This window comes from Gallus gallus, chromosome 1, assembly GCF_016699485.2.
Source record: "Gallus gallus isolate bGalGal1 chromosome 1, bGalGal1.mat.broiler.GRCg7b, whole genome shotgun sequence".
Taxonomy (NCBI): domain Eukaryota; kingdom Metazoa; phylum Chordata; class Aves; order Galliformes; family Phasianidae; genus Gallus; species Gallus gallus.
Window position 1 is genome coordinate 162,332,086 of NC_052532.1, and position 19,270 is coordinate 162,351,355.

Genomic DNA, 19,270 nt, shown 5'->3' on the forward strand with positions numbered 1-19,270 from the left:
TTCTAGTACTGCTCTTCTGATATTAAGCAAGTACTTTTCTACTCGTTACGGCATCACAGAATTGTACTGTTCCTTGTTTTGGGATTTGGTATCCTCTGATACAGAGGGGAACTGAACTTTTAAAAATGACAATTTATATGTTACAATTACGGTACTTATATTAAATAATTTGTTAAATTACTTTGGATTTACTGAGTACATCAAATTTTCTGAAAATATCTAACGTTCCATTTACTGTGTTTTCTGGGCATAGAAATTTAATGCAATTTCACATTTTTTGGAGTTAAGCTTGCATTTGAACACTTTCATCTAAAAGCTTTTTTTCTTTTTCAGACTCTACAAATGTTAGCTAGGTTTGTTTGTTATTTTTTTCCTTTTTTTTTTTTTTTGTAAAGCTTCTCATGGGAATCAATTTTAAACTTCTATAACGATGACATTGACCTAGTGGTTAATTTGACAGTGTTTTAATGAGACAAAAGTTTACAGTTGTCAGTTACTTGGCATATTTGCCTTGATTATCTGCCTGATATATGTAGGTTTGCTTTGAAGCAAGTGAGTTTGACACTAACAGCTGACCTTTTCAATTTTAAGTTGACTAACATTTCTGTTACTTCAAGGGTTGAATTTATGAGAAGCCTTAGTATGTTAATTTTTGTATTTTCAGTGAAACCTCAATATATCTACTTTTTTATTTGCTGAAAGCAAAGGATATTCTACTTCTTATCTTACATAAAGATTATCAGTAAGTATAGAAAGAGTACTTAAATATTTTTGGTTCAAGATAAGATTGGTGATCCTAGTTTGAGAATATAGCTACAGCCAGAAGTAATATTGAATGTATTGAGAAGTATTTTTATGTCAAAGTTCTTTCCTGTTCATCAGTAGCATTACCCTCAGAGAATTTATAAATTGACAAAGAATACCATTTCATCTTTCTTTTTCATCTAATAACAAAAGAATGTGAGATTGTATGACCTATGATATTTTGTTTAGCTGAATTGCTTGGCAGTTCTTGGCTATTTGGTACTAACAAGATCCCTTCCATAAATGAGTAACTAATACGAGCAAAGCACACCTTATCTAAATGCAGAGACTGATAATATTATTTAAGATTCATGTAAATGTGCAAATGTACATTTGTATGGACAATACATTTCATTGTTAAGAATATTTTAGAAGTAGCAGGGGGAAACAATTTAGGAAAATTAGTAAAGTATGTACCAAAGCCAAATCTACATCCTGTTAAGTATTAGGAAACAAAACTTAACTAAATATATATTTTCATTTGTCCTTTCTACAACTGTTGATAAAAGTGAGAAAGAGTTCCCTTATCTCAAGATGTGAAATAAGATGATGCTTAGCCACATACTTAGTATTGGTTATCATGTCTATGTGAGGAAAAGGTGCTCTGAGCTACGGAGTTGTCAACACTTTCCATGAGAAAAGTACCAGTTATATTATCTTTGTGTTCAACTGAGAAAAATAAAAGTACAAAGAACACATTTTGTAATCCTCAGAGAATGCAGAGAAAATAAGGATTAAAATTTCAGACTGTAAGCTCTCACCTAGCAGAATGTATCTATCTCGTTGGTCTACGTTCTCATAGAGGAAAACATTCAAATTGTTGCCATTCTAGATGAACTCTGTGATTATCCATACAAGCCCTTCTCCCTGCCCAGGAAAGAGGGCTTAGAAATTAGTCCTTGACACCACAACAAAATTTTAGAAGGCCTATCAAAGAGTTGTATATTACTGTATGTCTTTTAAGTACTAGAGCCAAAAATAATTGGACTTGTTCAGGCATCTTCTCAAGGTCTGCAGAATCTACAACTTTTGATGAATTGGTTTTAGCTGTAGACCATTTTTTCAAAATGTATTGGTCACAATGAATTCTGACTTCCTAGGAAGCTAATTTACTTGTCTTCACTGAACTTCATGCTACTTCAGCAGAAGTACCTCTTCATTATTGAAGACGAGATGTCTTTTAGATGTGGACATGGTCTTGCCTCTTTTTGTTCATGACTGAAAAATTCAAAAGACTGTCAATTTCTCTCAAGGTAATTGAGTGTAAAAGAATGCTGTTGTATTGTCAGTTTGGGCCCACTCATCTGAAATGCAAGTAATGACTGAGTTTTCTGTGTACCAAGAGTTGACATTTATAGAGCTGTCAACTGGAGCATCACAGCATTTTCCTCAATTACTGTGTATTTTGAGAATTGTCAATTTTGCATTTGGGACAACTATCCTTCAATTTTTAATTAGGAACACAGAAGACAATAACTTATGAGTGGATACTGCTTGGAATTCTGCACATAGAGACAAATAATCGAAGAAAAAGAATTATTTGTCTGTCTGAAAAGAATTGTCTGAAAGAATTACTTTTTTCTTCTGTAAGAGATTCTTTCAACTATATAGAACATGTTTTCTCTTTAATCTTACCCTTTATTTGCAGCATTCAAGATTGGACAGAAGTACCTGAAAGGCCTGTTGACGCTTTCTTCTTATAAACACTGTGAATAGGTAGTGAATGTGTTAGGAAACAACTTACTTCAAAGAACAGTTTCCAGTCTAACACAGCAGAAGTAAGCCATCTCTGGAATTTCTGAAATTTTAATTAATTCATTAATTAGTATTTTTTGGAAGGAAGTATCGTGTCTGTCATTTCAACTGTATTTCTTTAATTAGGAGCAGAGAATAAACTCATTGTTTGACTACTGTTAGATCTGAGGTCAATAATACTTTCTGGTAATTTAAGAACTGTAAATATCAGTAGATATTTGAATTTTCAGAACTTTTAAAGCATATTGTTGAACAGATTTAGCACTACTTAAAAATGAGTATGTCACAGTCTGATATTTTCATATTTAATTTAAAAAGCAAACAGAAAAGAAACAAAAAACAGGCATTAATTTTTATTTTTCTGAGGCATTTTTGTGTTTGAGACTTTCGTCCTCCTAAGCAAATAGAAGAAGATGGAAGTAAAATGTCAGTTATTTAAAATTTTGTAGGCCAGAAACAAACAAGTTTTTTTTCTTTTTTTTTTTTGAAAAAAAGGAGAAAAAGTTTTCAAATAAACTAAGCCATTGAGTGTTCTGAGTTGCAATTCAATTTCTCTCACAACATGTCAGATGTCTTTGTGTATTAGACAAATGTATGCAGTACTTGCAGATACCATACATTTCATTCAGGAGGTTCCCATTCTTCTGGGCTGGCATTTGGAAGCCAGATGGGCTACACTGAATATGTACTATATATTCTTGTTTAAGTTGGTGAATTGGGTCCCTAGTTGGTAAAGATGATGTATCCTACAGTGTCCTAGTCACTCCATCTGTGTTGTAAAGATCTGAGCTGCTTATATAATCAATCAGACAACTGATTAATAAGAGTGGGAGTTCAGCAAAGGAGTTTAGCTACATGTAGGTATTATACACATGTCTGTGTACAGACATCTAAATGTAGATATCTGAAGTTTTAACTGTGTTGTATTGGAAAACTCATACAAACAATTATGTTTCTGTATTCTGTCTTGTGCGTTAAACAGACTCTACTTATACCAAGCTTGCTGCTGTTTTACTGACGTATCTTCAAACAGAGTAACAGAGTATTAATATATTTTATTCAAACTGCAAACTTCAGAATAGAAAAAAAGTGTCTTAATTCTTGAATCTTCCACGGGTTATCGGTTAAAACTGCTTATTAGCAAGCCACTGTTCATCAAGATATTCAACAAGTACAAGAGGGATATTTTTCTTTCTCTTGGTTTTGATATGTCTTCCTGAAATCTAACTTTCCCACCAAGTACGTAAATTAAAATGTTCACAAAGTAAATATTCTTTCTTTTTCTAGCCACCATTAAACGGTAGTTCCATTTGAAACATGTTGTAAGCATTTGTGATGTAGTAACAAATTCTTGCTTTTGTCTTTTTTTTTCTTTTGTTATAGTTTCATGAAGCAAATTATGTAGTAGTAAATTTATGTGAGGTGTTTTGTGATATATGTTTGTTTCCTCTTGTATAACCTGCACTCTTTCGGCTTTTTGCAGCCTTCTCTTTGAAGGCTGCAACAACTGTTCTGAACAAGATTTTAAAGGTCACGACAGACAAATACTGGATACAAATATCTTGTTCAGTTTCCAAAAAGGCTTGATTATGCAACAAGAGAGTCTTAATTTGTCTTCTATTGGGTACTGTTAAAACAAATACTTGGAGATTTTATTCAATTCACTTTTAAATGAGATTGGGCACCTTAGGTTAACTTTTTGTGTTATGGTGTGAAATTTGGATATAGATTTTTGCATATCATATACTAGAACAGAATTATTTTAATTATCTTTTACTATTTCTACTTTCTGTTTTTGAGATTAGCATCACTTGTTACCTAGTGTAAAGAGATGCTTCTGCAACAGCAAACAAATACTAAAGTAACTATTAAAAACAGTGCACGCACAGAAATGAGCTTTGGGGGTAACACAAAGATTTTGCTTGAATTTATTCAAAGAAAATGAAAAAAGTGAAAGATGCAAGGAAAAATGTAACGTAGCTGTGTCTAAAATACTGTGGTTGTGTACAGAATCGAATTGCATAAAGTTAGGGAAATAAAATTGCAGGGAGAAAAATGTCAGAATAGTATTTCTGACAAGCACTACAAAGATGATAGAATGTACTATGAGAGTTTAAGCCCAAAATTGTTAGCAATTTAGCCACTTTCAAGTTAACTGTCCAGAGAATCATAATTGGGGATTATTTCTTATAAATAATTTTAAAGACACCAGTCATAAATCTGGAAGATCTTTCTCAATGAAGTATATTTTATTAAGACAGAATGGTCAAAGTTGTGGTCCTATTACTTAAACTCCTATTCAGCTGAGTTCTATTAAAATTAACTTCTAGAAATGTACTACCATTACTTTTCTGAAAGAAAACAGATCACTGGTACGTTCCATTTTAATATATATCGTTTGATTGCTACTTAGTTGATAAAATTCTCTGAGAAGAATATGGAAAAAGGGCAAGGATAGCCTTTTATTGCCTCGCAATTTAATGCCTTATAACTGTTCCTTTTTTACTTTGTTAAAAAGGTAATTAACTCTTCTTAATGAATAACATTTTCTTTCTAAAATGTTGTGCTTTTTACTACACATAAAAAAGATAGGCTTATATTAAGGAAAAAAGTAGTAAGGAAACATTACGTCAACAAACTTGGGACAGCCAAATAATTTTTGAGTCCTAGAAGCTTTTTTTTTTTTTTAAGAAACTTCCAGTTTAATAAACTATTTTTTAAACCCTTATAAAAGGTTTTGATATTTTATGAACTTTTTTCTGTTTTGAAGATCAGACTTAGGCCAGTCAGAGCTTTCTTGTCTGTTGGTTGAGCCTTTCAAACAAGTCCAATGGGTCTGTGAGAAAGAATTTTGCTTTACAAAGCCATGGTACATTTATCCATATTGTTCATTTGTTTATGTTGCAATTAGTCATACTATTCAATTAATTTGTTCTTCAGTTTTATTATACTTTCAGTATATTTACATAGTATAGAAGGATCAAGCTTATCAGGCTGTAGTTTTCCAGATCACTCCCAAAATATCCTTTGTCATTTTTCTGTTTGTCAGTGTGCTTTTAAACTTGTATCCAGAAGCAAGTACTAAAATAATTTTATCCTTGATTTTATTCGGAACTGTTGGGCGAATCCTCTTTTGTGACTCTTAATTGTTGGCTTTGTTTTGGAAGTTCTTCTGCCAACCACTGAACCTGTGATAGATTCTGTCTTTCTGTATTCTAGTGTGGGAACTATTTTCATGCACACGTCTGATGCTCTTTTCATGCACATCTGATGAAGTGTTGCTGTAGTTTGTTTTCTCTGGGTACTCCTTCTTTCTGTGATCTTTAATGTCCCTACAGATCATATAAGTTAAAAAGAAAATGCTGTTTTTATCTCAGCAGACCCTTATTTGTGAATAATAATAATAATAATAATAATAATAATAATAATAATTTATTGTTGTTCTAAATGTCTGTGATTCTGGAAAGCTAATTCCTGCTCCTGTAAGGTACGGACTTTCCTAATAAATCTCTTCATTCTTTGGAAAAGACACTACTTGCTAGTTGACAACAGACATCAGTTGACCTGTTGCTTGCTGTTGATCTGAAAAACTGCTTCCCATCAAGTTTTCTATGAAGCTGAGTACATTGAAAGAGGGAAGATTTTAGCAGAGAAGGAAAAAAAACCAAACCATTCTTTTTTTAATGTTCACTTTAGTTTAAAATCAGTTATGTCTTCTAATACATTTTTCACTATGCATACAGACATTAGCCTTTACAGTTTTCTGTTTTATACACATATATACTGTTTTATACACATATGTATAGACATATGTATATAAAAATTTATATTCATACTATTTTTTCTATGTTGCGAATTATACTTATCAAGGCATTTGTGGCAAATGGACTTATTTGTAAAAATGGCAAATTCAAAAGAGTGAGAAAATCTTTGATTTTTGTAGAAATCTCTAAACTTGTTTTTGGCATACCTAGCTTGTGGCTGATAGGAAATCTGAGTATGTTAACTGTAGGACTGTAATGGATTGATGGCATACTATCTAGTAGTTTGGTTTGTATTTTTTTCTTTATGAACACTGAAAACTAAGTAGTAACACTATTTTATTTTTCCTCTGTTGTAGGTAGCTTGTATGCAGCTCATCAATGCTCTTGTTACATCTCCTGATGATCTGGATTTTAGGCTTCACATTAGAAATGAATTTATCCGCAGTGGATTGAAAGAGATACTGCCAGTAAGCACCTTGTAGTCTCTCTTTGTATTGCTCTTTAAATTACTGGACTGCTTGAGTCTGAGAGGAGAAATGAAGAACAAGTTCTAATAAATTATTCTCAAGGGCATTTTCTTAGGTTGGAGCTTAAGCAGTTAGAAATTAGAATCAATCTTAAAATAAGAATGAAAAGGTGAAGTGTGCTCTCTGAAGCTTATGCTGAATCCTTAATCTTTTACAGCTTTGATTTAGAACATGTAACAGAATGTAATGCAGCCACTAGTGAAGCCAAAGTGGAAGCCCTGTTTACCTTTTGCATATTAAACTTTTGCATATTAAACTTAACTCATTTTAAAATTTAAAATAATGTAGACTCATGGAAGTTACTAAAAAGGTAAGGTTTATTTCCTTACGGAAATGCTAAATTTACCAATCTCTCTACTGTTTCTTCCTTGCAGCAATTGAAATGTATAAAAAATGAAGCACTAGATATTCAGCTGAAGGTATTCAATGAACATAAGGAAGAAGACATGATTGAATTCTCTCATCGTTTAGAAGATATTAGATCTGAACTAGAATATCCTTTTAATATTGGCAAGAGAAACATGAACAAAAGAATACATATAATGAACATTTTTCTGTGTAGCTTTTTTTAAAACAACATTTTGACTGAACATTTGACTGAAATATTTTTTACCCTTTGTTATTCTCCTTAACTCTTTTACTGAAGTAAATGATGTTTACAACATGGTATGGAATACAGTTAAGGACACTAGTGCTGAAGGATATTTTCTTTCTATTCTCCAACATCTCCTGCTAATAAGAAATGATTATTTTATACGGTATGTTTAGTGCTATATTAAGTGTTCGTTATGTATTAGATTGTTGTTTAATCATTAATACAATGTCTTCTACCATTTTATGAAATACATTTTAGTGATTTTCTGAACTGAATGCAGTTTTCTTAGTTTTTGCTTTGTGAATTCATGTTCAAAAGTATCAGGTATAAGTAAGCATGTGGTCTGTATGTTTTTTCCTCTTCTGCTTGGGCTCCAACTCCATATATAAACAGAGAATACTGGTTTTATTGAGATCTGAAACTTGTTTCCTGAAAGTATAAGTGATCAGGACAGATCTCTTAATGCTACTGATGTGGTTTATAACCAGTTGTAACTGTGTCACGTATTTGAAACAAAGGACAAAAGCATGATGCTCAGAAGTGTACTTTGTGTGTAGATCTCAACTTATTAAATTAAGGGTGTTTGCCTGACTTGGGTACATTTGTCCTAAACCTCTTCCACCGGAATGATTTGGAATTGACAGCTTGAATGTTCTGGTCAAGTGGCCCAGCTGCAATACCAGTTGTCATTTTAGAACTGTGTGTTTTTCTTTTGTTTTAATGAAGCAGGGCCTCAGTGCATCGATAGTAAAAAAAAAAAAAAAAAAAAAAGTCATAAAAGCAGAAGGAATCAGCTGAAGGAGGAGCCTTCTTGCTACTGGAAGGAAGCAGGAAGGAGTCCTGCCTCTTTGTAGTTCCATATGAAAAGAGTTGCAGATTTTATGATACAGAAATATTTCATGTTTATGTGTACTGGTTTTTTAGGCTTTGTGTAACTGTTCTGGTGTAATAAACTGCCAAATGTATTTGTCCTTTGAAGGTTTTGGGTTTTGCATTTATCCTTCTGTGGAAATAAGTCAACCCAAATCTTTTGACATTACTGCATTCTGAAGCAGGATTGTAAATATGTGTTAATAAATAAATATGCCTCTGTCTTTAGTCCACAGTATTTCAAATTAATTGAAGAGTGCGTGTCCCAGATAGTGTTACATCGAAGTGGAACAGACCCAGATTTCACATATCGTAAAAGATTAGATATAAATTTCAGCCACTTAGTAGGTAAGTCTCATGCTGGAAAATGTTTACAGTATCGTACTTTTTTCTATACTTCAAAACACAGAGTTGTACATGTGATTAAGAATCTTATTTTCCCTGCATATTTGCAAGTGTGTATTTGCTTATTTTTTCAGATATTTGTGTAGATAAAGCAAGATTAGAAGAATGTGAAGCGCAGGCTTCTGAACTTTCCAGAAAGGTGCGTAATAATTTTAAGTTATGATTGTAAGATGGATACAGGAAATTACATAGTAGATTCATGAGTAATGTAATTGAAAGTGGCATAGCTTTTAAGTTCAATTTACTATTATTACTTATGTTAAAGTGGGAATTTGAATATTTCTTGTGGTCTGGGAAGTAGAGAAGTGTTATAAAATACTTGACCTTAATTGAGTCTTTCTGCTATTTATTATAAGGTACAAATCACCCTAAAATCAATGGAAAGATTTATCTGAACAGCTATCTATTTTTCAAAAAGATGAACAGAGTGATAATAAGAGTTGTCATGCTTGTATCTACAGATTCCATCTCACCATTCTTTATCTTTTTTTTTAATTTTTATATTAACAAACACAAAAGAAGAAGTGAGAATCCTAGAAAGTATGTGGACATAACTATTATTAAAATCATTTTTTCTCTCTTTCTTTCTTTTATTTCCTTAGTTTGAAAAAGATTTTGTAGCTCATCAAGAGACCCAGGCCCTACTGCAAAAAAAAGAAGAAAGAATCAATGAACTTGAAGCAGAATTACAAGCTTTTAAATCTCAGGTACAGGAAAGTTTAATAAATATACAAAGTATTGTTTTTGGAATAGATTTCATTTTGATCTTCTTGCAGATTCTGATAGAGTGATTGAGGATAATTTGAAGAATCCTGTCATTGATTATTATTGGCTGTTAGCTTCCATTATTTCTGTTTTATAGAAAGAATTGTAGTGTGACATTAATGAGCTATGTGAGATCCCCGTTGGTCCTTTTTGTGCCTGAGTTCTGTTAATTAAACTAGTTTCTTACATTTCATTTGGATATTACTTTCAGTGTCATATATTTCCAAAGTAATTAACCACATAGGGTAATAAGTCCTATGCTTTTAGATTAGCATTCATCACTGTGATCTTTATCCCTCCACAGGAAATTATTCATTGTGCAGTTTGCTTTTCTGAAACCTCACCATGGATATCCAGCAGTGAAAGAAATAACCTGTGACTAGATAAGAAGATATGCTGATAATTTTTCAAATTTCAAGCATATATAGATGTTTCAAAATGTGATGGAGGAAAGTAGTGCAGACTTTTTGAGTGATGCTTGAATTAACTTTTAACTACTTCACTCTAAAATCTATATAAGGAAACTGTGAGCAAGTGACTTTCCCGTGTCTTATTTTTAGGAGTGAGGTTCAATCTGAAAATGACTAAAGGAAGATAACATTGAGATGACATACATGTAGAAAAATGTTGAAATATATGCTTTCATCATCAAGCTCAGAACCATAAAAAAGCTTTTTTAAATTTTTTTAGTGAGGGAAATTAGTTCAGCTGTTCTTTGATTTGCTGAAAATGTCATTTTGATTCAGGTTTCTGGTCAGAATTCACTGCTAATATAGAAGTTAAACAGGCTTTCAAAAAGTAATTATACTCATATACTTTTTGCTTTAAAAAATAATGAGCTGTACGTCATTAATTAAGAAAGTAGTTTCATGTGTATTTCTTGAAAACATACTTAAACATTATTTTTTGTGCATATGTAAGTGATAAGTGAAGGAGGTTTTATCTCCTACATTTTGCCATTTCTATTGTTCACTGGATAAAATACAGCTTTTTTTTTTTTTTAACAGCTTGCAGTCAGTAAGCATAATTTATGCTTACGCTCACAGATTATCATACCATGAACTATCTTGCTGTTAATGTTGCTTGGAATGCTTCATACGTATCAAGTAATTGATTCATTAAATTCAGTACTATTACTCTTATGTCCATCCTGAGAGGAATCTTTAGTTTCCATATGGCATCTACCTGTTACAGCCGTCTTTCTCCTGGTCTTGCTCCTCATTTACACTTTTTTAGTATTCAGTTTCAGAACTTTTTAGTATTCAGTTTCTTTCGTCTTTTAGAACTTAATTTTTCAGTGACTGAGTCAGTGTAAAGAATGCCTCTTTCAAGCATTTGAAAACAGTAAAACTGTCCTGCATTTATTTAATTATATTTATTGAGTTTCAGCTATTTCTTTTTTAAAAAATAGTTTGGTCTTTGCATATTGTGTTTCCCCTCTAAGTTTGAAAACTAAAACAGACAGTACCAGTTCATAATGATAAGTTAAAAGAAGTTGATTACCGTTATGACCAGTAGATAGATAATATTTATTCTTTTGTTCTTTTTGTTGGTTACCTCTGTAATAGTGCTTAAAGGCTTAGGATAGAATTTCTTCACATAGCACAAAAAAAAAGATCTTTTTTTTTTTTTTTAATGGAAGTTCTAAAAGGAAAAGCCCATTTTCATACAGTACAGATGTCCTCACTGTATTGAGTATTAAGTAGGTGTGTTATCTTACAAATTGTTGTTACAGTTGTAAAAACTGCTTCAGTAAGTACTGTATAAAATTGTGCTGTTGCTACTTCTTCTGACCACCTAGAGTATGGTAATGTTTCCTACTTCAACAAAAAGAATGGCTTCCAGTTATTTATATCTGCAGATGTAAGGCAGCTGTATTTTTTGGAAGGAGTTTTTTCTTTCTGCCTTCAATCCTGCAGAATGGAAATGCTCCCGAATTAGAAAATTTTCAACAGAATTTCTGACGTTGTCATATTCTGCAATCAAATTTTCTCTGTAATCTTTTGGATAAGTAAGAATGGTAGACCTGTTTTTAAATTTGAGTTAAACCTATAGTCTAGATAAAATTTCATCAAGCTATGTATTATACACTTCTTAGGTCATGCTCATTGAAATAGGATGAGAGGATTTAGAATTTCAGTTTGTGATTTTTGGCCTTGTCTGATTGTCTATTTCCAATATTGAGACTTCCAATTACAAAATGAAAAATGTGTTGGCTTTATTATAATACATATTTGATTGTCCTATGCACAGAAAGTATCATGCTGTCTTAATTTGTTAACTGTAACAGTGATGGCATTTAGTTAGTAAAGATATGAAACTAAATATTTTCCTTATCAGTATGGCTCCTTGCCACCTGGATTTCTACCATCAACATGTGGAGATGCATCTGTCATTCCATTGGAAGCTGCAGAACCACATCATTTGCCTCCTCCTCCTCCACCACTGCCTTCTAATGGAGCAATCCCACCACCACCACCACCTCCCCCTCCTCCTCCACTATTTTTGAATGCCTTGGGAATTCCTGCAGGAATTGGTGCTCCTCCACCACCACCACCTCCACCAGGCCTGCCTGGGGCACAGTGGTCTCCACCTTCATGTACTTTGCCATTTGGACTGAAGCCTAAAAAAGAATTCAGACCAGAGGTTACCATGAAAAGACTCAACTGGTCTAAGGTAGTACTGATGAATGGCAAATACCTGCTCTAAAATCTTACATTGAGACTAGAGTAAATAGATTGTTAGGAATAAGACGTTATAGGCAAATCAGCTAAATTTATGTTAGATATGCATACTTTCTGCCTTTATTTTTTTCTCTTCCATGAAAATTGTTTTCCATTTACCTCTGAAGTTTCTGAGTAAATATCTGGAAAATTTAGTTCTGGACTGGAATAATACCTTGATACCTGCATGCTTTCTGGATCCTGCTGTGCCTTGTCTTTTAGTGGACTGTTTTCACTGTATCAATTACTGCACTGTACTGTTAGCTATATAGTTTCCAGACAAGCATTTTGCCTTTGTCATTCTGCGGAAGAGCCATTGCAAGTGTTTCTATTTGTCCTCAGTATAAGTGTACTTACATAAATTTAACAGTTGCAAATATATATTGTCTAGTACTTTCCCCTTCCTTGTGACAGGATCAAGTATGCCAGGACTATCAATATATTGTATTTTAGAAAACTTAACTAGTTAGACCAAAACAAAAACTTTCAGAGTTTTATGAGGTAATATAATATAAACAGCTGTTATTTAAAATAATACTATTTAAAATAACCAGCTGTGTTCAGAGACCAAAGTTTACCCGAGTTTCATAATCTACACCAAAGACAGTTTGCTATATGTAGACCTTGAGTAACAGAATATGTGGTCAGTGCTGCTTCATATTGTTTCTCCAAAAGCACTTGCTCTATGTGCTGTCTTGAATCAGAAACATTTATCAACTCTAAAAATGAAGGTATACGTCAAAACTTTGTGTTTTACGGAGCCCTTAGGTATTTCACTAGTTTTGGAATCTACAAAGGATAGTCTTTCCATAGTATAAAACCAATTAATTAAATTTTGTTTTTATCTCTTAAAGATCAGGCCTCAAGAAATGACAGAATCCTGTTTTTGGGTTAAGGCAGAAGAGGACAAGTATGAGAATGCTGACATGCTTTGCAAACTGGAACTTACATTTTGTTGTCAGAAGAGGGGTAAGTAATTGATACCTACAGCTTTCAGCTTTTGGAGTTATCTTTTAGATTATTGGGTCTTAAATAACTGTATGCACTGTTAAACATATACTGTTCTATACATTATTGTTATGTTTTTAAAGTGGAGTGTGTGATGAAAGAAATTTGACAATTCCAGACTTCTTAAAGCATCAACACTCAACTATTTTACATTAAGGGTGGCAAGAAAATGTGTGACTCTTAACTTATCAAAAAGTGAGAAGTGTTTCCTGAAAATACATACATTTGAAAAATTCTTTATAAAGTTTTGTCAGAGTACCATAATAAAATACACTAATACAGTGACCCAAGAAAGTGATATGGTTACTCTTAGAATGCAGACATTAATTGATGTGTTTTGGTTGAAGGACAAAAGTGTTTTGGAGAAGTTCTTTACTTCTCACAAACCTATAGCAACCTTGATATCCTTTGACATTTTGCTTAGTTTCTTTAGCTTTCAAAGCCTGTGGAAGAGCAAACTCTGCAAGTATTTTTTGTCTTTTCTCCCTTTCTGGAAATATTGTTTTATTAGTTATTCCAACATTATTTATCCAATATATAAAATGCTTACTGTTACTTCTTGGCACTTTTCTAATGCTCCTTGATTAGTGTCAGAGATTGAGTACTTTGGGGCAGGTAAACAAACAGAAATAATTAGTTTGTTTTCAAGTTGAAAAGGCATTGTTAAATTTTTAGTTTCTTTCACATTTTTCATTGTGATATTTTTATTTAATGTAATGCATAGTGTTATCTAGCAACCCCCAGGTTTTTATTTGTTTTGTTTGTTTGTTTTGCTGAGCTTTCGTCGGAGTAGGCTTTGGATGCTTAAGGTGATGTGGTAGTATTTCTAATGAGTTGAGTTGCAATTTATTAATGTTGATACTTAAGAATATTAAAAATGTTGTGCAAAGATAAAAAAAAAAAGGCAAGAAAGCCTCGTATACAGTAGATTGTTAGACTATTAGAATAAGTCTAAAGATAATTGTGGTGCTTTCATAATGTTAGGAGAATTCCCAAGAATATTTTTTGAATTAATAAGTTAGAAGGTTTAAAAGCCACTGGAGGAAGTACTGTTTCCCATGTAATTAAATAATAAAATTCAGGAGACTGAATGATCTTCGGACCAAACATTGAAGGCTCAGAGGAGGATTGTGAATCTCCACAGGCAGCAAAAACATCAGAGTTAACAAGATTACAGCCTTTAAAAGTTTAACTGAATAGACTGAATACACTGTTTTGACAAAACCTAATAGAGAAGAATTATTGGATCTAGCTGAAAAAATGAGTGAAATACACTGTTACACCAAATAGTGTAATAAATGGTGGATAAAAAGTCTTCAGGGATGAATGTACATTTTTTTTTAGAGGTGGTGTTTACTGCTTAATCTTTCTTTTTAAACTTTTTTTACTTTTTGAAATCTTTCACTTGAATGATGTGTCATCATCTTTTTTTTTTTTTTTTTTTTTTTTTCCCCAAAGGAAAAAGGAGACTAAAGATTATATTTAGAACATTAGGTAGATATCTCAAGGGTGATGTGCAACTAAATTTCAGCTTTATTCAAATAAGTGGTTCACAAAAATTTGCATAAATACTTAAACCCCTAAGTAGGCAGCACCGGGGTCTCAGTGTCTCTTACTAACAACGTGAATTCTAGTTCAGAGCGTATTACAGTAACTACCTTTATTTTCTTGGATGTAGAAAGAAGGGGTGCTTCTCTGTAGCTCGTATGTAACTTACATGACAAAACTTGTCAAAAATTGGAGACCTGCATTTTTCTGCACCTCTCAGGCTTAAAGAGGTTTATAACTGTGCTTTATAATGTAGAGTCATTGAACTATTCACTTTATTCAATTTGAAAACAGTCCTTTACTATTTCTAAAGCTTTGTCTCTGAATCCAAAAAGACAAGTTAAAAATGATGCTGTATCCAGTTGATGGCATGTAGAGAATGAACTGGTTTCTGCTGAAGCATCTGCTTATGCATTCTTTTCATTGACATCATTGTGTAAGAAGGGACCAGAATGTTCAGTGATGCTTTAAATACATTTTATTCTGATTAAGTAAAATCAGATTGAAGTACTCAAATGTTCAGTTACTACTTTTTACCAGCTGATGTACCCAAAGTAAATATTTAATTGTATAAAATGTATATAATCCATTGATAATGTATACATGTATATAATCCATGTATAAAATCCATTAAAAAATTTCGATGTTGAAAAGGAACACAGAATAATCATGGAATGGCTTGGATTGGAAGTTCCCATTCCGTTCCAACCCCCTGCCACTAGTTAACACCCACTATATAAGACTGCCCAAGTGCTCCATCCAGCCTGGCCTTGAACACCTCTGTGGATGGGGCATCCACAACAATAATATAGAAAAGATTTGAAGCTATAGCAGATGTTTGTATGAAAGTTATAAATGATGTTGATTCTGAATGAGCACTGAAGCAATTGAAATAATTGAAGATATTATGGAATCATGAAAAAAAACATTACTATGAGTGTAAAAATATAAAGGAAGTGTCTAGCTTCTAACTGCTGGAAAAATATTTCACTAGTAACATGGAGGAAAGATTATACGTGGGGCAAAAATCACTTTTATTTGAGGATGTCAGGAGAGTCAAAGACATTCTCAAATCATGGAATTTTGTAGCCTTGAAGGGATCTGAATCCAACTGGTCCAACTATCTTCATAAAGTAGAGACAATTTTTAGTCATTATGAGACAATTATTTTCATCGTTATTACAAGTCATTAATGTTGCTTGAGACTTTGTCCTGCTGAGTACCAGATAACCCTGAAGATGTAGAATGTATGGCTATAAGCCTGGGCAATGTTTTTCAGTGTTTATCACCACTATGGTGAATTTTTTTCATAACATCCCATTGCAGTATTTGTTGTTGAAACTTTTGTCTGTTGCTCCTTATTAATAGTTGTCAATGGTTTAAGTGCTGGTTCAGCCCAGGTCTGTGGCTAGGGGGACAGAGGGATTTCGCGAAATCTGTGGCTCCGGAAAAGGGATACAGGGGACCCCAAACCAATTAAAAAAAACAGTGGCAACGATCTGAGGAGAAAGAAACTGATTAACTAAATACGGTATCAGAATGCAAGATAACACACTATAATACAATATAATTAGAATTGAAGCTAATAAACCAAATATAATGAGGGAGTATCTGAAAGCGGTAGGCCTTACAGTAGTACTGAGGTGATGCATGCGGTCGTGATGAGCAACAGGGAGAAGAGCTGAGGGAGAAAGGGACATCCATGGCAATAGTATACCTTTGAGAAGAATCTGTTTACCTCTTATTGTAGCCTGCTGTTAAATCGTTGGAGACAGTGGTAAGAATTCCACTTTGTCTGAAAAGTAATAGTCACATCTCTCAGCTTTTTCTCCTCATCATATGTTTCAGCCCCCTCATAATCTTAATGGCCTTCCACTGTACTCATTCGAGTGTATCTCTGTTTTTCTTGAAGTGGTGAGTGCAAAACTGAACAAGAGAAGGGAGAGTAGAGTGAAAGAATCACTTCTTGGACCTGCTGATTATGGTCTTAGTAACTTACTGAAGGAAATGTTTTTGCTGTGTCGCTTGTTTGAGAAGAATAATTCATAATAACTCAAAGCTTTGAGTGGAATTGCATATTTTTTCCTTGTTTAATTGTTATAAGGGTATAGTTGTCACTTTTTTCACTTTTCAGAAATTAAGTCATTCTGTGAAAGCAACATGTGTTACAAAAATTACATATTTAAGTGGAAACAATGAGAAGTAGAAAAGCAGCAGTTGCTGATTCTGTTCTTGTAGGCAAGCTATGAAAAACAAAGTGCAATTTATTTATCAAAGAGCTCATTTTCTGAACTCAAAATGAATTTGCAGTCTTAAAGAAATAGAAGATTATACATATGAAAGAAGTAGGCAAGGGCAAAATAGCAGGCCAACTCCTTTAATATGTAAAGTCACGCAGATTTCCCATTACATAGGGAATGTGGGAGGACACCGAATTCACACAGGTCCAGAATCAGTAGTATGAATACTTGAGAAAAAATTGACTGAAAAGCATACATATGTTTGATATTTGCAAGAAAGCATGCTAATTCTGATTTTATTCTGAGATGCCCCAAGAATCTTCAAAGCTCCTGCAACCTTCAAATCATTAGTTTTCTGTCCACGGCTAAAAGAATAAAAGTAGGGAGTGAAATTACTGCCTTAGAGACATCAGTGTGGAAGTAAAGAATGGCACCTGATCTCACTGGCTGCAAAAAAAAATGAAGAAAAAAAATTGACAATAGAAAAAAAAAAGAAATCTGAAAATAAATTAAATGTGAATTCTTTGCATGTATGTTCTTCAGCATTCTCATAATTCTTTTTAAAAGGCAAAAAGCATATGGCATGAAGGATAGTTTGAGATTTGAAAGAGAAATCATAAGAAATATCAAATATTTAAGATCTATCAGATTTATGCTTATGGTTGCATATCAGTAAAAGTAAAGAAAATCTGTGAAAAGTCTTTATGGCAACATTGGTATCAAAGTAATCACTATAATTCTTTGAAAACATTAAACAAAATAGATGACTTAAATCTGACTGATACATGAAAAACTGAGCAGTGCAACAGGAGCAAACCTTATGTATACTTCTAAATTATCTAAAGCCTAAAATGTAAGATGAACAAACAAAAATTGTATCAAATGACAACCCCTTTATACTAAGGATGCTCTGAAAGTAATGCCTCCTGCTTTATTTTGTTGGCCTACAATGTCAGAGGCAGATGTTGGTGATCTGGCAGTACAGATTAAAGCTTCCCACCAACATTCCATTACATTTTGTTGCTATGCGACAGATGGCAGCAGAGGAGCAGTCTAACAAAATGGCTTCTAACATGGAAGTTAATATGAAAAAGAGGTGTGTAATTGATTTCCTCAATGTAGAAAAAATTATACTCATTGATATTCATTCATTGATGCTTTGCTGAATGTTTGTGGAGACCAAACCGTGGATGTTATCAAGGGTGGTGCATTTCAGAGACAGTGGGGTCATCTTCACTGGTGCAGATGTTGATGAGTGCATAGAATCATAGAATGGTTTGGGTCAGAAGAGATTATGAAAATATGTTTCTGAGGAAGCTGCAAATTTTGTGGCATTGAAGTGGAAGATTTGACTACCTATGTATGGACTTGCATCAATTACTCATCAGGACATTATGATAAAGTATGCCATAAATGACTGTTTCTAGTATTCTTTAACTAAAGCAAAACAGAGCTGAGACAACTTGAAGACAAGTTCAGAAGTTCAGCAGGCTCAAAGAACATTAGTCAAACACAGGTGCAATATGGACATAAATAGGAAATAGGAAAAAGAAATAGGAAAGAATGGAACATTCCTAGGCTGGTGAGTGTGGGAAAAGGAACATCATCGTTTGGGAAGTCAGGAGAATATTGGATTACAAGTAGTGATAAAGCTTGCATGGTGTCACATTGCACAGACAATAGTAGTGCATTAGATTGATCACTGGTCAGTGGGGCATTTTTTAAGTTATTAATCTCATTAATCATTGATATAAGAGCCTGTTGTTTACCTTGAGTAGCTTCAAGCTAATATGTTTAAGACTCAAATGCTAAAATAAGGTGTTATATGTAAGCGTACAGTTTGGTTGCTTGCAGAAAGTAGAGAAGCAATGAAATGCTGATAAGAAATACACTTGGTTTGTGGGGCTGCTTTGAAGGGATCTGGAGAAGATATAACAAAAGTTGGTGAATGTCTGTGAATAAGTACATAGGTTGCTCTGAAAGTTATGCCTCCTATTTATTTTCATGGAGCCTACAACAGATACAAAGCAGTACAATGAATATCCTTAGACAGCAATGCATAGGCTTTACGTAGAATAAGTTTTCAGGATAACTGAACTCAGAACTAGCTACATGTTGCTTAGTCTTCTTTCTAGTGTTTGAAGTGATTTGCTGAAGGCAAATATAAGATTTTGGGGGTGTATGGAGCATACAAGAAAGCAATCTGTAACAAGGACAACATTTTTGAGAGTATCTAAGTACAAAATGTCAATTTGTTACATGTACA

At 33.1% G+C, this 19,270-nt stretch overlaps 1 protein-coding gene across 3 annotated transcripts in view; it reads left to right on the plus strand.

Annotated features, from left to right (window-relative positions):
- The window catches only part of DIAPH3 (diaphanous related formin 3), a 237,529-nt gene that overhangs the window by 54,082 nt on the left and 164,177 nt on the right, over positions 1–19,270 (plus strand). For all 3 annotated transcript variants that reach the window (XM_015276853.4, XM_025146783.3, XM_040653578.2), the window contains 8 exons: positions 6,680–6,790; positions 7,225–7,343; positions 7,492–7,608; positions 8,545–8,663; positions 8,795–8,859; positions 9,323–9,427; positions 11,826–12,161; positions 13,063–13,177. In XM_015276853.4, coding sequence (XP_015132339.1) covers positions 6,680–6,790; positions 7,225–7,343; positions 7,492–7,608; positions 8,545–8,663; positions 8,795–8,859; positions 9,323–9,427; positions 11,826–12,161; positions 13,063–13,177 — 1,087 coding nt within the window. The remainder of the gene's footprint in view (positions 1–6,679; positions 6,791–7,224; positions 7,344–7,491; positions 7,609–8,544; positions 8,664–8,794; positions 8,860–9,322; positions 9,428–11,825; positions 12,162–13,062; positions 13,178–19,270) is intronic.